This window comes from Macaca thibetana, chromosome 14, assembly GCF_024542745.1.
Source record: "Macaca thibetana thibetana isolate TM-01 chromosome 14, ASM2454274v1, whole genome shotgun sequence".
Taxonomy (NCBI): Eukaryota; Metazoa; Chordata; class Mammalia; order Primates; family Cercopithecidae; genus Macaca; species Macaca thibetana.
This window is the reverse complement of record NC_065591.1, coordinates 103,557,241-103,573,108: the sequence shown is the minus strand read 5'-3', so window position 1 is coordinate 103,573,108 and position 15,868 is coordinate 103,557,241. Positions and strand designations below refer to the sequence as shown.

The 15,868-nt window shown below is 41.7% G+C and overlaps 2 protein-coding genes across 10 annotated transcripts in view; one reads left to right on the top strand and one right to left on the bottom strand.

The window, feature by feature from the left end:
• PPP2R1B (protein phosphatase 2 scaffold subunit Abeta) overlaps nt 1–15,868 on the top strand; it is a 66,405-nt gene that overhangs the window by 13,946 nt on the left and 36,591 nt on the right. For 8 of the 9 annotated variants that reach the window (XR_007719299.1, XR_007719300.1, XM_050757695.1 and 5 more), the window contains 8 exons: nt 245–345; nt 4,364–4,596; nt 5,802–5,949; nt 9,820–9,975; nt 10,172–10,286; nt 10,696–10,766; nt 11,685–11,819; nt 12,638–12,811. Coding sequence is in view for 7 of the 9 variants with exons in the window: in XM_050757688.1 (XP_050613645.1) it covers nt 245–345; nt 4,364–4,596; nt 5,802–5,949; nt 9,820–9,975; nt 10,172–10,286; nt 10,696–10,766; nt 11,685–11,819; nt 12,638–12,811 (1,133 nt within the window). In the remaining 2 variants the exon portion in view is untranslated. Of the gene's footprint in view, nt 1–244; nt 346–4,363; nt 4,597–4,626; nt 4,642–5,801; nt 5,950–9,819; nt 9,976–10,171; nt 10,287–10,695; nt 10,767–11,684; nt 11,820–12,637; nt 12,812–15,868 lie in introns of those variants that run through there. The other variant, XM_050757694.1, reaches the window with a different exon arrangement.
• Nucleotides 1–15,868, bottom strand: part of CFAP68 (cilia and flagella associated protein 68) — a 162,074-nt gene that overhangs the window by 124,347 nt on the left and 21,859 nt on the right. The gene's annotated exons all lie outside the window — the stretch shown is intronic.

Here is a 15,868-nt window from a genome sequence, read left to right as displayed (position 1 = left end):
ATATATTCAAACATCAACCATTTAGCTGTTGGGAAAGTAATTGATATGGGAGTATGAATTTCTAATTCGTTGTGCAAAACAGATCCAGGAAGATGGTTGATTGAGGAGAAGGAAGAAAATGCTGTTAGGATTTTGACTGGGCCACCTTACCGGTCGCATAGTGAATCTGTTCCTAGTTTTGTGTCAGTGTCCAGCTATGTGAGAGCTATCCATGTTGATGAATCCCTGTTGTTGTCCCTTCCAGATACAATTTATGATGAAGATGAGGTACTATTAGCTCTTGCTGAGCAGCTGGGAAATTTCACTGGCCTAGTGGGAGGTCCTGACTTTGCCCACTGTCTGCTGGTGAGTATTTATAAGCTGCCTACCCTCCTAGAACTTTTGCAGTATAAATGATACACAGTTTGGTGATAGACACACTGCAGCATTTTTTATGCAGATCTTTTTATGGGCAGATAGTCATGTGAGTCATTGAGAGAAGAAATACTATAGGCACTTTGGACTCAACCCCTTCTTTTTTTTCTGTGAATAAGAGAACTTCGTCCTTCTTTTCTGCATCTGTAGACTTACTAGTTTAGATGGAGGTAGAAAAAGGATTTGATTGTTTTAATGGTTCCCCCGCATGATGTTGGAAACCTTAATTCTCACCTGGCAGCATTTTGTCTTTGTCAATTGTAACTTTTGCTTCTGACTTTCTGATGCAAATTGATGAATTTTTGATGAATTTGGTTCAATTTCATTGACATTTATTAAGAGTCTACTTTTTGGGAGGCCGAGACGGGCGGATCACGAGGTCAGGAGATCGAGACCATCCTAGCGAACACGGTGAAACCCCGTCTTTACTAAAAAATACAAAAAAACTAGCCGGGCGAGGTGGCGGGCGCCTGTAGTCCCAGCTACTCGGGAGGCTGAGGCGGAAGAATGGCGTAAACCCGGGAGGCGGAGCTTGCAGTGAGCTGAGATCCGGCCACTGCACTCCAGCCTGGGCGACAGAGCCAGACTCCATCTGAAAAAAAAAAAAAAAAAAAAAAGAGTCTACTTTATCAGACATATCGTAATTTACAATGTTAATGTTGAAGAAGACCAATGTGAGGGGGCTTGGTGGCACAAGCCTGTAGTACCAGCTACTCAGGAGGCTGAGATGGGAGGATCACTTGAGCCCAGGAGTTTGAATTCAGCCTGGGCAACATAGTGAGATCCCCATCGCTTAAAAAAAAAGAAAATGACCACCAAAGTGAATGAATGAGGTCCCTTGCCTTTATGTGTCAGCAAATAATTACTGTGCAGTCTTAAATGGAAAGGTGTAAGTACCTACAAAATACCCTACCCACGTAATAGAGGGGAGAAAGAGATTCACTCAGGGTGATCAGGGAAGATCTTGGAAGATGATGTCTAAACTAGGTTGCAGGAATTCAACAGATGGACAAGGTAGGGATGTATGCGTCAGGGCTTTCAATACTGGGTAGTAATACTGATTCTGGTGATTTCTATCTCTAGTTCTGGTTTTTCCATGGAACTCCTGAGGTAGATTGATTAATAGATAAGTATGAATATATAGATATAGATACATATATTTCCATGTATACAGGCCTATGCTTTTTTCTACTTGAATGTCAAACAGGTATTTCAAACTTAACATACACAAAACAAAACTTAGCTTTATCCCCCAAATACACTTCTCATTTAGTTGTTCCACTTAAGTAAATGGTATCACTGTCTTCCCAGTTGGACAAGCCAAAACCTAGAATATATTCTTGAATTCTCTTTCCCTTGTTCCCCACATCTAATCCATTAGTAATTCCTATAGAGTCTACGTATATTTCAAATCAGTCCACTTTCTTCCATCCCTCTTATTACCAGCCTAGTCCAGACCATCATCTTTCCTCTAGATTGCTGTAGTAGCTTCCTAACAATGCTTTCCACTCTTGTCTCTCACCCGACCCTTACAGTTCACGTCACCCAGCAGATGGCTCACTCTCTGCCATAGCTCTTAGAAAATCCAAATTCTGTACCTTAGCTTATAAGGCTTTTTATGACCTGCCTCTGTAGGATTATCATATGCCCAGTGGTACTGCATGAGAAGAGGTCACAGTAGGCAGGGACAGAGCTCAAAAGGCCTTGATAATCTCTTACATTCACATTGGTCATCTTTCTGTTCTTTGAACTAACCTAGCTTATTATTCCCTTAAGACCTTTGCCCTAGGTCTTCCCTCTAATGAAAAGCTCTTTCAAGCTTTCTGTGCCTGGCTCCTTGTCATTCACGGATCTTCTTCAATGCATCTCCTCAGGGAGGTTTTCCCCAACCACTCAACTTGAAATAGCCTCGCAGTCATCCCTTAACACATCATCCTACTCCTTTTTTCTATAGAGTATTCATCACCGTTTGCTTGTTTTCTTGATTGATTGTTGTCTTACTCCATTAGAATGTAAATGCCACTAGAGTGAGGAAGCTTGTCTGCTTTGTTTCTTCTGTGTCCGCAATGCTAGATACAACAATAATCATGTATTGAGAAAATGAATTTCAGAGGCTTGGAAGCATGAAACAGACTGGGTTCAAAACTGCTGGAGTGTGGCTGGGTGTGGTGGCTCACACCTGTAATCCTTGCCTTGGGAGGCCAAAGCAGCAGGAGGATCGCTTGAGGCCAGGAGTTCAAGACCAGCCTGGGCAACATAGTGAGACCCCAACTCTTAAAAAAAAAAATAGCTGGGCATGGTGGCATGTGTCTGTAGTCCTAGCTACTTGGGAGGCTGAGGCAGAAGGACAAAGAGTCTGAGGCCGCACTGAACCATGATTGTGCCACTGCACTTAGCCTGGGCAACAGAGCAAGACCCTGTCTCTTAAAAAAAAAAAAAAAGAACTGCTGGAATATGAAGTGTTGAGGTTGGGTAGGCAGAGTGGTCATCAAGGGCCAGGCAGAGTTCAAATCAAGAGACCACTCATAAGCAATTCTCAGGAGCATGGCCTCATCCTGTAGTAATGATAGCTATTATCCAGTGTTACTGCAGGAGAGGGAGTTACAGTAGGCAGGGGACAGATCATGAAATGCCTTGGCAAGTGAGAAACAGTATCTTTTTAATGGGCTTCTGAAATACCTTCTAGGAAAGCTGAATAATGTGTACCTGTGTGTATCAAACAATTTTAAAAATATATTATTAGACACACTTCTTTTTTTAACTCATTATGCTTCTGTTTCATTCTTGGTTAGTTCTATATGTGGGTTTTATGCTTTAAAAATCTGTAGCTCATGGCATGTGTAGAATCTACCTGGACTACATGCAAACTCAGTAAGGCAGAGGTTCAGAGAGCCAGCCTGTTTACACTTTTTACTAGGCCATGCCATATTCAGTTACTGCTCCTAATCTGGATCATCCACCCTGTTTGGCCTCTTCTATTTCTAAAGCTGTAAGCAAGGTGTCCTACCATCTCTGTACTTTTCTTTTCTTTTCTTTTTTTTGAGACCAGAGTCTCACTCTGTCACCCAGGCTCAAGTGCAGTGGCACAATCTCAGCTCACTGCAACCTCCGCCTCCCGGGTTCAAGCGATTCTCATGCCTCAGCCTCCTGAGTAGCTGGGATTACAGGCATGTGCCACCATGTCTGGGTAATTTTTGTATTTTTTGGTAGAGACAGGGTTCCACCATGTTGGCCAGGCTGGTCTCGAACTCCCGACCTCAGTGATCTGCCCACCTCCGCCTCCCGAAGCCTGGGATTACAAGCGTGAGCCACCTTACCCGGCCAGTCTCTGTAGTTTTCACTTGATTGTTCTGTCAGAAACTCCTTCCTGCCCTATGGCTAATGGAAAGTTGCTGAATGTGTTCTGAAAAAAGCAATTTTGTACTCAGCATTTTGTAGGTTGGATAAAAGGATGGAATGGAGATGGTGGATAAGCGTTGCTTTCACCTCTGGGAGTGGTAGAATGATACTGAAAAGGCGGTGGACTCAGTGACCTGACAAGCTGTTATCCTGTATTTGTGGTGCCTAATGTTGGTCATATTTTTGTACTTACTCTTGAGGAAATATACAGGATCCTGTCTGAATTTGGCTGTGTATCTTTTAAACCTAGTGATTCAGCTCACAGTAATATTAATATTGTGTCAAGTCTCTTACACTGTGTCATTTGTAGACACCATCTGGGAATTGCCATCTGGGACACGAGATCTTGGCTTTTCTACAGAAGTCGTGTCTTCAGGTTGGCCGCACCATATGTTATCACTGTGTGAGCTGAAAGTAACCATTTGGTATGATGCAGCTAACATTCTGGTTACGTGTACCACCTCCCTTCAGTCACTTTAAAAGGTGATTATCTGTTTCTAATCTGATTCAATAAGTTTTCTTCTCTGGTTTTCCTTTTTAATCCATTCAGCCTCCTTTGGAAAATCTGGCAACTGTGGAAGAGACTGTTGTTCGTGACAAGGCTGTGGAGTCCCTGAGACAGATCTCCCAGGAGCATACTCCTGTTGCTCTGGAAGCTTATTTTGTACCTCTGGTGAAACGCCTAGCAAGTGGGGATTGGTTCACCTCTCGCACGTCTGCATGTGGTTTGTTCAGCGTTTGCTATCCCAGGGCATCAAATGCTGTTAAAGCAGAAATCAGACAGTAAGCTCTGGTGTTTTTTTGCTTTGTTAAAGCAGAAATCAGACAGTAAGCTATTAGTTATTTGGGATTACTGGGGACTTGTAGCTGACAGTTTACATAGTACATTGTAACCAATGAGTGGCTGATACTAGGATAGTAGGTTTTATGACATCTTTTTTTTTTTTTTTTTTTTTTTTTTTTTTTAAGAGAGAAGGTCTTGCTCTGTTGCGCAGGCTGGAGTGCGGTGGCACAATCATAGCTCACTGCAACCTTGAACTCTTGTGCTTAAGTGATCCTCCAGCCTCAGCCTCTAGGTAGCTAGGACTGCCGACATACACCACTGCGTCTGGCTAATTTTTAAAAATTTTTTCTGGCTGGGTGCAGTGGCTGATGCTTGTAATCCCAGCACTTTGAGAGGATGAGGTGGGAGGATTGCCTGAGCTCAGGAGTTCAAGACTAGCTTGAGCAACATAGTCAGACCTTGTCTCGACTAAAAAGAAAAAAGAAATTAGCTGGGCATGGTGGGACCCGCCTGTATTCCTGCTACTCAGAAGGCTGAGGTGGGAGGTTCAGTTGAGCTCCCCACAACAAAAAAAAATATTTTTTGGGCCGGGCGCGGTGGCTCAAGCCTGTAATCCCAGCACTTTGGGAGGCCGAGTCGGGCAGATCACGAGGTCAGGAGATCGAGACCATCCTGGCTAACGCAGTGAAACCCCGTCTCTACTAAAAAATACAAAAAAATAGCCGGGTGAGGTGGCGGGCGCCTGTAGTCCCAGCTACTCGGGAGGCTGAGGCAGGAGAATGGCGTAAACCCGGGGGGCGGAGCTTGCAGTGAGCTGAGATCCGGCCACTGCACTCCAGCCTGGGCGACAGCGCGAGACTCCCTCTCAAAAAAAAAAAAAAAATATATATATATATATATATATTTTTGGGTATAGATAGGTTCTTGCTATGTTGCCCAGTCTGCTTTCAATTCCTGGCCTCAAGCAATCCTCCTACCTGGGCCTCCCAGAGTGCTTTGATTACAGGTGTGAGGGACCATGTCTGGCCTGTGATGTCATTTTTTATTATTCAGTTGAATATGTTTTATTTTTGTTACTTCTATGACTAGAAGCCTAGTCACTGATTATTGTAAGATAAAACCTCTAATAGTCTGTCCCTGTGTATGGGGGCAGGTTTAGTCAGTGTTATTTGATGGGAAATACCTTCATTGTTTTATGTTGCAGGCAATTCCGTTCCTTGTGCTCAGATGACACACCAATGGTGCGACGTGCTGCTGCTTCCAAATTGGGTGAATTTGCAAAAGTTTTGGAATTAGACAGTGTGAAAAGTGAAATTGTTCCACTCTTCACTAATCTAGCTTCAGATGAACAGGTAAACTAACTCTTAGTATTTAAGGGATACAGATATGCTGCTTTCCTCTAAATTTTCAGAATTTCTTTGAGGAGTTTTAGTTTTCTTGTTAGGATTCTTTTTGCACAATTAGTGCTGATTCTGGCCTGGTTAAAGTGTAACATGCCGGCCGGGCGCGGTGGCTCACGCCTGTAATCCCAGCACTTTGGGAGGCCGAGGCGGGCGGATCACAAGGTCAGGAGATCGAGACCACGGTGAAACCCCGTCTCTACTAAAAATACAAAAAAAATTAGCCGGGTGCGGTGGCGGGCGCCTATAGTCCCAGCTACTCGGGAGGCTGAGGCAGGAGAATGGCCTGAACCCAGGAGACGGAGCTTGCAGTGAGCCGAGATCGTGCCACAGCACTCCAGCCTGGGACAGAGTGAGACTCTGTCTCAAAAAAAAAAAAAAAAAAAAAAAAAAAGTGTAACATGCTCACCTCAGTGTTCTTATGTTTCTTTCTTAACCAGACCATGATTTCTCTCTTATATTAGCAGCTGTTAAAAGAGTGGGGAGTCAGAGAGGAAATGGGAGCCATAATTAGAAAGGAAGACCAAAGCTGCTTGGAGGGTAACATACCTTTGGGAATTGCTGGCTGTATTGTAATATGAGGGAGTAATGTTTCCTGGAATTTTTGACTTTTCAGATAAATAAGCTTAGAATTTGTTAGGAAAGCTATTTGACCCTCTGCTTCCTCTATAGTAGTGTATGGGATTACTTCACATGATCGTATTTAATTCCGAAGATCTAGGTCTCTTTGGTGTAGAAATAACAATAAAACTAGCAAACATGTAAATGAAGTACTTAATTTTTCTCTGCCTTTAAGTAATTATTTGTATTAAGTAATTCAGTCCTTACAACAGCCCCATGAGATAGCCCATTTTACACATTAGAAAACAAAGGCACAGAAAGTTTAAGTAACTTGCTCAAGTTTGCATAGTGGAGTCAGAATTTGAATCTAGGTGGTTTGGCTCCAGAATTTGTGCCCTTCACAGCTAGACTGTACTGCTGCTCTGTAATGGTGCTTAGGAGGATAAGCTCCCAGAGTTCCTGGACTCCAGAAGGGTCCTTTTGGGCTTTTAATTTGCTTGTTACCTGCCCTAAGATCGCTTCATGTGTACAGGACCACAAGCCCCAGGACACATACTAATGAGTCTCATTTTCAGATCCTAAATCTAAAGATCCAAATCCTATTTTCAAAATAATTTTAACAATTTATTTGAATTTTTATTCTAATAATAAGTGTACAAAAATAAATGTATAACTTAATGAACTATTATAAGGTAATACCAGCTTGTTAACTATCACCTATGATAGGAGACATCACTTTGACAGCCACTATCCCAGAATCCCTCCATGGATTCCCTTTCAAACACAATCTCTTCCTTCCTCCTCCACTTGCCACTCTGTTTCTTTAAGAGTACATTATCCTAACTTTTATGATAAGTATAGCCTTAGTTTTATTTGCATTTTTTTTTTTTTTTGACAGAGTCTCACTCTGTTATCAGGCTGGAGTGCAGTGGCGCAATCTTGGCTCTCTGCAACCTCCATCTCCCAGGTCCAAGCGATTCTGCTGCCTCAGCCTCCCGAGTAGCTGAGATTACAGGCGCATGCCACCACGCCCAGCTAACTTTTGTATTTTTAGTAGAGACGGGGTTTCACCATGTTGGCCAGGATGGTCTCGATCTCTTGACCTCGTGATCTGCCCACCTTGGCCTCCCAAAGTGCTGGGATTACAGGTGTGAGCCACCACACCTGACCAGAGAAGTAATTTTTTAACAAATATGTATTAGCTTATATTTCAGTAGTTGATTAGCAGCCCCATGATTTAGCATCATTTTTGAAATCCAAAAATATCTGTGTAGTCGCTACCAAGAACTTAGCCCTGCCTTTTTTAGCCTGTGCACTTGCATACAGAGGAGTGTGTGTGTCTTTGGCATATAGTCAGTTATTGTTGATATACAGTTTTTAAGATATGTAATATTTTGGAAGTTGGAGTCACTGTTAATGTCTCTCAAGTGTATGTATGTGTATATACATAACTGTTACTGTACATACTTAAAATATTTTACCTATTTCTCCTGGGTGCTAATGTTTACATGTATTAAGATTCTACCTATATATGTATAATATACAAGTCTACAGTCTCAGTTTCTACTTTCTCATTGATTTTTCTTTTTTTTTGTTTTTTTTGTTTTTTTTTTTTTGAGTTGTAGTCTTGCTCTGTCACCCAGGCTGGAGTGCAGTGGCGTGATCTCGGCTCACTGCAGTCTCTGCCTCCTGGGTTCAAGCAATTCTGCTGCCTCAGCCTCCTGAGTATCAGGGATTACAGGCACATGCCACCATGCCTGGCTAATTTTTGTATTTTTAGTAGAGATGGGGTTTCACCATGTTGGCCAGGCTGGTGTTGAACTCCTGACCTCAGGTGATCCACCTGCCTTGGCATCCCAAAGTGCTGGGATTACAGGCATGAGCCACCGCGCCTGGCCCCTCATTGATTTGTCTTAATTGTGTATTTTCCACTTGCTCAAAGGACATAGGTGTCACGCTGACCTTGGCTGTTTACATTTGGAAAGTTGAGTTCATTAATCCCATACTTTTCTAATTTTTGTGTTTTTCTAGCCACAGCTTCCTCAAAGTTATTCTGTCCTTGATCTTCAACATTTAAATCCAACTGATTTTTGTTTTTGATTTCTAACTTTTAATTGTTCTGTGTATTTCTTTCCAAGTCATCATCTTATGCTGCCTACATTCCTGTTACTGCCACCCTGATCTGAGTTTTTTGAAAACTTCCTAAGTGATTTCCTTTACTCTTATTCTCTACCTTTGTCCTAATCTGTTATAAATAACTTGTACAAGTATTCTTTTCATTTTTATCCCTCAACTTTCTATTATAGTAAGGCTTTGAAGGCATCATTAAAATTTTTTTTTTTTTTTCTTCAAATTTTAAAATTTTCATTTCCTTTTCCTTCATAGAAACTCGGCATTCTAGCCAAGGTAATTACTTTGCTGTTTACTCATAGTACAAAGTCATTTCTATCTTTATGACTTCAACATGCCATTTCAGGCAAAGGGAGCAGCTCTTTCTTTTTTTTTTTTTGAGACGGAGTCTCACTCTGTCGCCCAGGCCGGAGTGCAGTGTCGCAATCTCGGCTCACTGCAAGCTCTGCCTCCCAGGTTCACATCATTCTCTTGCCTTAGCCTCCCGAGTAGCCTCCTGAGTAGCTGGGACTACAGGCGCCCGCCACCATGCTCGGCTAATTTTCTGTATTTTTAGTAGAGACGGGGTTTCACCGTGTTAGCCAGGATGGTCTTGATCTCCTCATCTCGTGATCCGCCTGCCTCAGCCTCCCAAAATGCTGGCATTACAGGCGTGAGCCCCTGCACCCCGCCAGGAGCAGCTCTTTCAAGATGTAAATACATGGCCAGGCGTGGTGGCTTGTGCTTGTAATCCTAGCACTATGGGAGGCCAAGGTGGGTGGATCATTTGAGGTCAGGAGTTTGTGACCAGCCTGGCCAACATGGTGAAACTCTGTCTCTACTAAAAATACAAAAATTAACTGGGCATGGTGGTGCATGCCTGTAATCCCAGCTACTCAGGAGACTGAGGCAGGAGAATTGCTTCAGCCTGGGAGGCAGAGGTTGCAATGAGCCGAGATTGTGCCACTGCACTCCAATCTGGGTGACAGAGTGAGACCCTGTCTCAAAAAAAAAAAAAGATGTCAAGACAAGAAACTATATAAGGTGCGGCAGTCGTGGTGGTGTTTATTTTTTTAAACACCCTCATCACCCCACAGCAGTTCCCCATGGGTCTTGGTAAATGTCTGAATTACAGAAATTTTGTTCCTTTAGGATTCAGTGCGCCTCCTAGCTGTGGAAGCTTGTGTCAGTATTGCCCAGTTATTGTCTCAGGATGACCTTGAGACTTTGGTGATGCCTACACTTCGACAAGCAGCAGAAGATAAATCTTGGCGAGTTCGCTATATGGTGGCTGACAAATTTTCAGAGGTAAAATGATCATTTTTAGGTACTAAGGAAATAAACCTGAACACCCATAGATTTGCTGTCGTACCCAAAGTTTCTGAATTCTTTTCAGTGGGAAGTGTTGTGGCAAAAATATGTACTTACAGATTGCACAATTTTGTTTTGTTCTTGTTAATTCTTTTGTTATTATACATTAAAACCCGTTCAAATTCTTTTATAGCTCCAGAAAGCCATGGGTCCTAAAATCACCCTAAATGACCTCATCCCCGCCTTTCAGAACCTACTTAAAGACTGTGAAGCTGAAGTCCGGGCGGCTGCTGCCCACAAAGTAAAAGGTTAAGGAGTTCAATTTATGTTGGAACATGTGTTGTTTATTTTGGTGCATTTCTTTTTGGTGAATTTTGCATGTTTTTTGTTCTAGAATATGTTTTTAAAATACATAGGGATGTTTTCAGTGTGTGGAAATGTCACATTGTCACATAAAGATAATCCCTTTATGTTTAAAACCAATAAATCATTTTGTCTTGTTTTTGTAAAAGAAAATGCTTTTCAGATTGGATTGGTGTGATACGCAGTGGCATAAGGATTTCATGAAAAAAGTGTATTTAGAACAAGAGCTATTTTCCTTATTTGCTTAAACATATAATGTAATTGAAATTGTTGATAAACCTGGTTAAATGTCCTCATTTGGCTCTTTGTAAATGGCCCTGTGAAAGCATTCTTTTTTTTCTATTTATCTTTTAGAACTTGGTGAGAACTTGCCCATTGAAGATAGAGAGACCATAATTATGAATCAGATTCTGCCCTATATAAAGGTAAACCTGACTTTAGTTTATTTTGTTTCACTCTGATTTGCATAAAGGTAAACCTTAATCTCATTTTTTTTGTTTGTTTGTTTACCTTAAAGCTTTTTGAGTTTAAAGGTTGATAGGGAATGAATGGGGAAGATGTGTTAATGTGCAACATTGTTATTTATCACTTATTAGCCTATTGTAGTTATAAAATGCTCTTTGGTGCATAGGTTTATGTTACCTAACTAGTAGTCTGAGGAAACATTATCAACTAATCAATATTGAAATAGTGCTGTCTTTAAATTCCTTGGGGTCGGGCATGGTGGTGCATGCCTGTAATCCAAGCACTTTGGGAGGCTGAGGTGGGAGGATTTCTTGAGCCCAGGAGTTTGAGACCAGCCTGGGCAACATAGTGAGACCCCATTGCTACAAAAAATACAAAAATTAGTTGAGCCTGGTGGCATGCACCTGTAGTACCAGCTACTTGGGAGTCTGAGGTGGGAGGACTGCTTGAGCCCAGGAGGTTGAGATGGCAGTGAGCTATGATCATGCCACTGCACTCCAGCCTAGGTGACAGGATGAGACCCTGTCTCAAAAAATTCAGGCCATCTTGGTGGCTTACACCTGTAGTCCCAGCACTTTGAGAGGCCAAGGTAAGAGGATTGCATGAACCCAGAAGTTCAAGACCAGCCCTGGCAATATAGTGAGAACCTGTCTCTATAAAAAATAAAAAAAATTAGCCAAGCCTGGTGGTGCATGTCTGTAGACCCAGGTACTCTGGAGGCTGAAGTGCTCGAGCTGGGAGGTTGAGGCTGCAGTGAGCCAAGGTCACACCACTGCACTCCAGCCTGGGCAACAGAGCAAGACTCTGTCTCCCAGAATAATGGTATGGAAGTTTCTGCTGTCTTGTAATAAAGGCTTTTAATTTTGATTTTATTTTAGGAATTAGTATCCGATACCAATCAACATGTCAAATCGGCTCTAGCTTCTGTAATTATGGGATTGTCTACTATTTTGGGCAAAGAGAATACCATTGAACATCTTCTACCTCTTTTTTTAGCTCAGTTAAAGGATGAGGTGGGTCTTGCTTTATGTTCTGTTGCCTTTGATAGTGATTTGATTTGATTTGATTTTGGTTTGGGGTTTCACTAAAATGGAACCCCCAAAAAGAAAATGGATAAAAAAATCATAACTTATTTTAAACCAATGACAACACCTGTGATTTTGGTTACAGGGTTATAGGTTCCTCAGAAAGTGGGCACGAGGACCCATTAAAGTAAACCTAGAAATGTTTATCACCTTCACCTGACTTTTGTTTTATACTTCCTGGTTCCTTTAAAGCTAATGTGTCTTTGTTTAAAAAGTTCCTTTTATTAGAGTTTAAATATAGTATCCAAAATTATAATGATACCTAATATTTACTGAGTACTGCGTGCCAGGCATGAGCCTTAGTGCTTTGCATATATTTTTACATGTAATTCTCACAACAATCCTATGAGTTAGGTCTTATTATTCCATTTTACAGATGAGAAAGCTGAGGCCCAGAGGGTTAAAGTAACTTGAGCAAAGTCTTTCAACAATGGCAGATCTGAAATTTGAGTGCATCGATTTAATTCCAAAGATTATGCTCTTTACCATCTTTTAGACTTTTCTTGTAGTCATTAGTCTTACAGACTTTTCATTGAAATTTCTGATTAAGATCATTTATGTTCCTTGAGTTATTTATGTACTCTCTATTATTTCTTCAAGATTATCCTTTTTTTTTTTTTTTCACCTGAGTCAGTACTTTGTAATTTTAAAACTTACTTAGCAGTTTTTATCTTATCCTGACAGGAGACTGTTGGGCACAGTACTTGATTTTTATATGTGGTCTTTTGGGGCTTGTGTGCTTGCAGTGTCCTGAAGTTCGTTTGAATATCATCTCCAATTTGGATTGTGTAAATGAAGTGATTGGAATCCGTCAGCTCTCTCAGTCTCTCCTTCCTGCCATAGTGGAGCTGGCTGAAGATGCCAAATGGAGGGTCCGGCTGGCCATCATTGAGTATATGCCGCTGCTGGCAGGCCAGCTGGTGAGTATGTGTTGCTCCATGAACTGCAGGGTAGTGTCAAATACTGACAATTTACCTTGGCAAGTAGGAGGCCTAGTAGCCTGTATGCTTACGTTTGTTTAGATGCATGAAAGTATGGCCTTGTTCTTGTTACCTGTGGGATGGTTTTTATGTTTATTAGTGCATAAATTTCTTTTTTTTTAAGATGGAGTTTCACTCTTGTTCCCCAGGCTGGAGTGCAATGGTGCGATCTCAGCTCACTGCAACCTCTGCCTCCTGGATTTAAGCAATTCTCCTGCCTCAGCCTCCCAAGTAGCTGGGATTACAGGAATGTGCCACCACACCCAGCTAATTTTGTATTTTTAGTAGAGATGGGGTTTTACCACATTGGTCAGGCTGGTCTTCAATTCTTGACCTCAGGTGATTCACCCACCTTGGCCTCCCAAAGTGCTGGGATTACAGGTGTGAGCCCCTGTACCCGGCCTATTAGTGCATAAATTATAGGTTGAGTATCCCTCATCTAAACATGCTTGGGACCAGCATTTTTGGGACCAGAAGTGGATTTTGGAATATTTGTGTTATAAATACTTACTGGTTGAGCATCCCAAATTCAAAAATCCAAAGTCCAGAATGCTCCAATGAGCATTTCCCTTGAGCATCATATTGGTGCTCAAAAAGTTTTGGAGTTTGGAGCATTTCACATTTTGAATTTTTGGATTTGGGATGCTCAGTCTGTATTACAGAAACATATTTCACCTCATCACCACCAAAAAACAAAGCCATAGAATAATAAGATCAGTTTCTTGGCATATATAATGTAAATTTTATAATATTTAATGCCTTTGTGACTTAAGAAATATTTAACTGAGAAGAAAAGGGATGGTTTTAGGGTAAGTCTGATGTGACTTTTGCTCAAGGAAACTTCCCTGTTTGCCTTGTATTCTAAGTAAAATGTCCCTAGGTACCACTTGCCCTACATTCTGATTAAAGGGAGATGAGGAATCACCATATAAAAAAGAAGTACTGAAAGGCCGGGCACAGTGGCTGACACCTGTAAACCCAGCACTTTGGAGGCAGAGGCAGGCGAATCACTTGAGGCCAGGAGTTCCAGACCAGCCTGGCCAACATGGTGAAACCCCATCTCTACTAGAAATATAAAAACTAGCTGAACACGGAGGTACATGCCTGTAATCCCAGCTACTTGGGAGGCTGAGGCAGGAGAATCACTTGAACCCAGGAGGCGAAGGCTGCAGTGAGCCAAGATCACGCTACTGCACTCCAGCCTGGGCAACAGAGTGAAACTTTGTGTCAAAAAAAAAAAGTTAGTATTTTGGTCAAAGTCCACGTTATCACATTATCTGTTACTGTTTGAGTGTCATGATTAGTTTTACCCTAACTAATCCCATGTTAGATAAAATTTCAAAGCTGGGTTTTATAGCCATATCCTTTCCTTTTTTTGAGTAGGTGACCTTGACTTTTCTAAGTTTGATGTACTTTTATCCCTGTTGGTAGCACTTATTACACAGTATTGTAATTGTCTGTTACAGTCTAGTTGGAGAGATGGGTGATCTCTCAATGGTACCCTAACATAGTGCCCATAATTAATTAGGCACTTAACATTTTTTATTTTGGGGGGCAAGGTCTTGCTGTTGCCCAGGCTGGTCTCAAACTCGTGGCCTCAAACGATCCTCCTGCCTCAGCCTCCTGAGTAGCTGATAATAGGCATGAGCCACTATGCATGGCCAACATTTGTTGATTGTTGAGTATTTTTTGAGAAAGGTGTGTCAGTTTACTATTGATATCACTACAATTTGTTTCCCCTTCCTCACTCCCACTTCCATTCCTTTCAGGTCACAGCATATGGAATTTGTTTTTTCTTTTCTTGAACCCCTGAATTTGTATTGTTAATTTTAGTACATTTAGTTTATGAACATGCATTATGTGAATGTCTGTGGCATTATATGTTTTATAAAATTGAAAGTATCCGATTCTTTGAAAAGGATACCAGACATATTAGTGCATAGCGAATGGGATCAGGTGAAGTTATTTTGTCATCCTTTTCCTCTGTCACTCCGAAGTGCTATGAGTCATCTTCTCTTCACTGGTGATTGTCATGGATCTACTCTTCAGAGTGGAGAGGAGCAGTGGTTAACTGATTTGCTGAAGATCAAAACTGTCTGGAAGACAGGCTGCATTTTAGTACCATTTCTTTTAACCTCTGCTCCTTCTAGACCTGGAAAGTTTCCCAGGGTTGCTAGCTCTATAGAGAGCAGTGTGAAAACAAGGCAGATGGTGTCTTTGGCTGACTTACACCTGTCTGGCAGGGGTAACATGCCTCAGTCATGAACATTTTGCTTTACAATTTTAACTACTTGTTAGTATATATATTCTCCTTAATTTTTCTTTATCTCTAAATGTTTTTATATCAGATAGTCAATTTATAAAATTCTCTCAAGACTTTATGTATGACCTGGCTTGTGGACCATGGTAAGTAAGTATAAAATTAAACTGCAAAAACTGGAAAGTAGGCCAGGCATAGTGGCTCGCGCTTGTAATCCCAGCACTTTGGGAGGCCGAGGTGGGTGGATCACGTGAGGTCAGGAGTTCGAGACCGGCCTGACCAACATGGTGAAACCCCATCTTTACTATATAGAAGATTAGCCAGATGTGGTAGTGGGCGCCTGTTACTTGGGAGGCTACTTGGGAGGCTGAGGCAGGAGAATCGCTTGAACCCAGGGGGTGGAGGTTGCAGTGAGCTGACATTGCGCCGCTGCACTCCAGCCTGGGTGACAGAGAGAGATTCTGTCTCAACAACAACAACAAACTGGAAAATAAAGATTAATTAAAACTGAAGGAAAATTCTCAACCTGAAATGAAAAAGAAATCTTGGCTGACGTAATCTAAGTGTATGCCAAAATTAGTTCATTAAGATCTTTTAATACAAAGCAATTTTGGGCCGGGTGCAGTGGTTCATGCCTGTAATCCCAGCACTTTGGGAGGCTGAGGCGGATGGATCACTTGAGTCAGAAGTTAAGAGACCAGCCCGGCCAACGTGGTGAAACCCCGTCTCTACTAAAA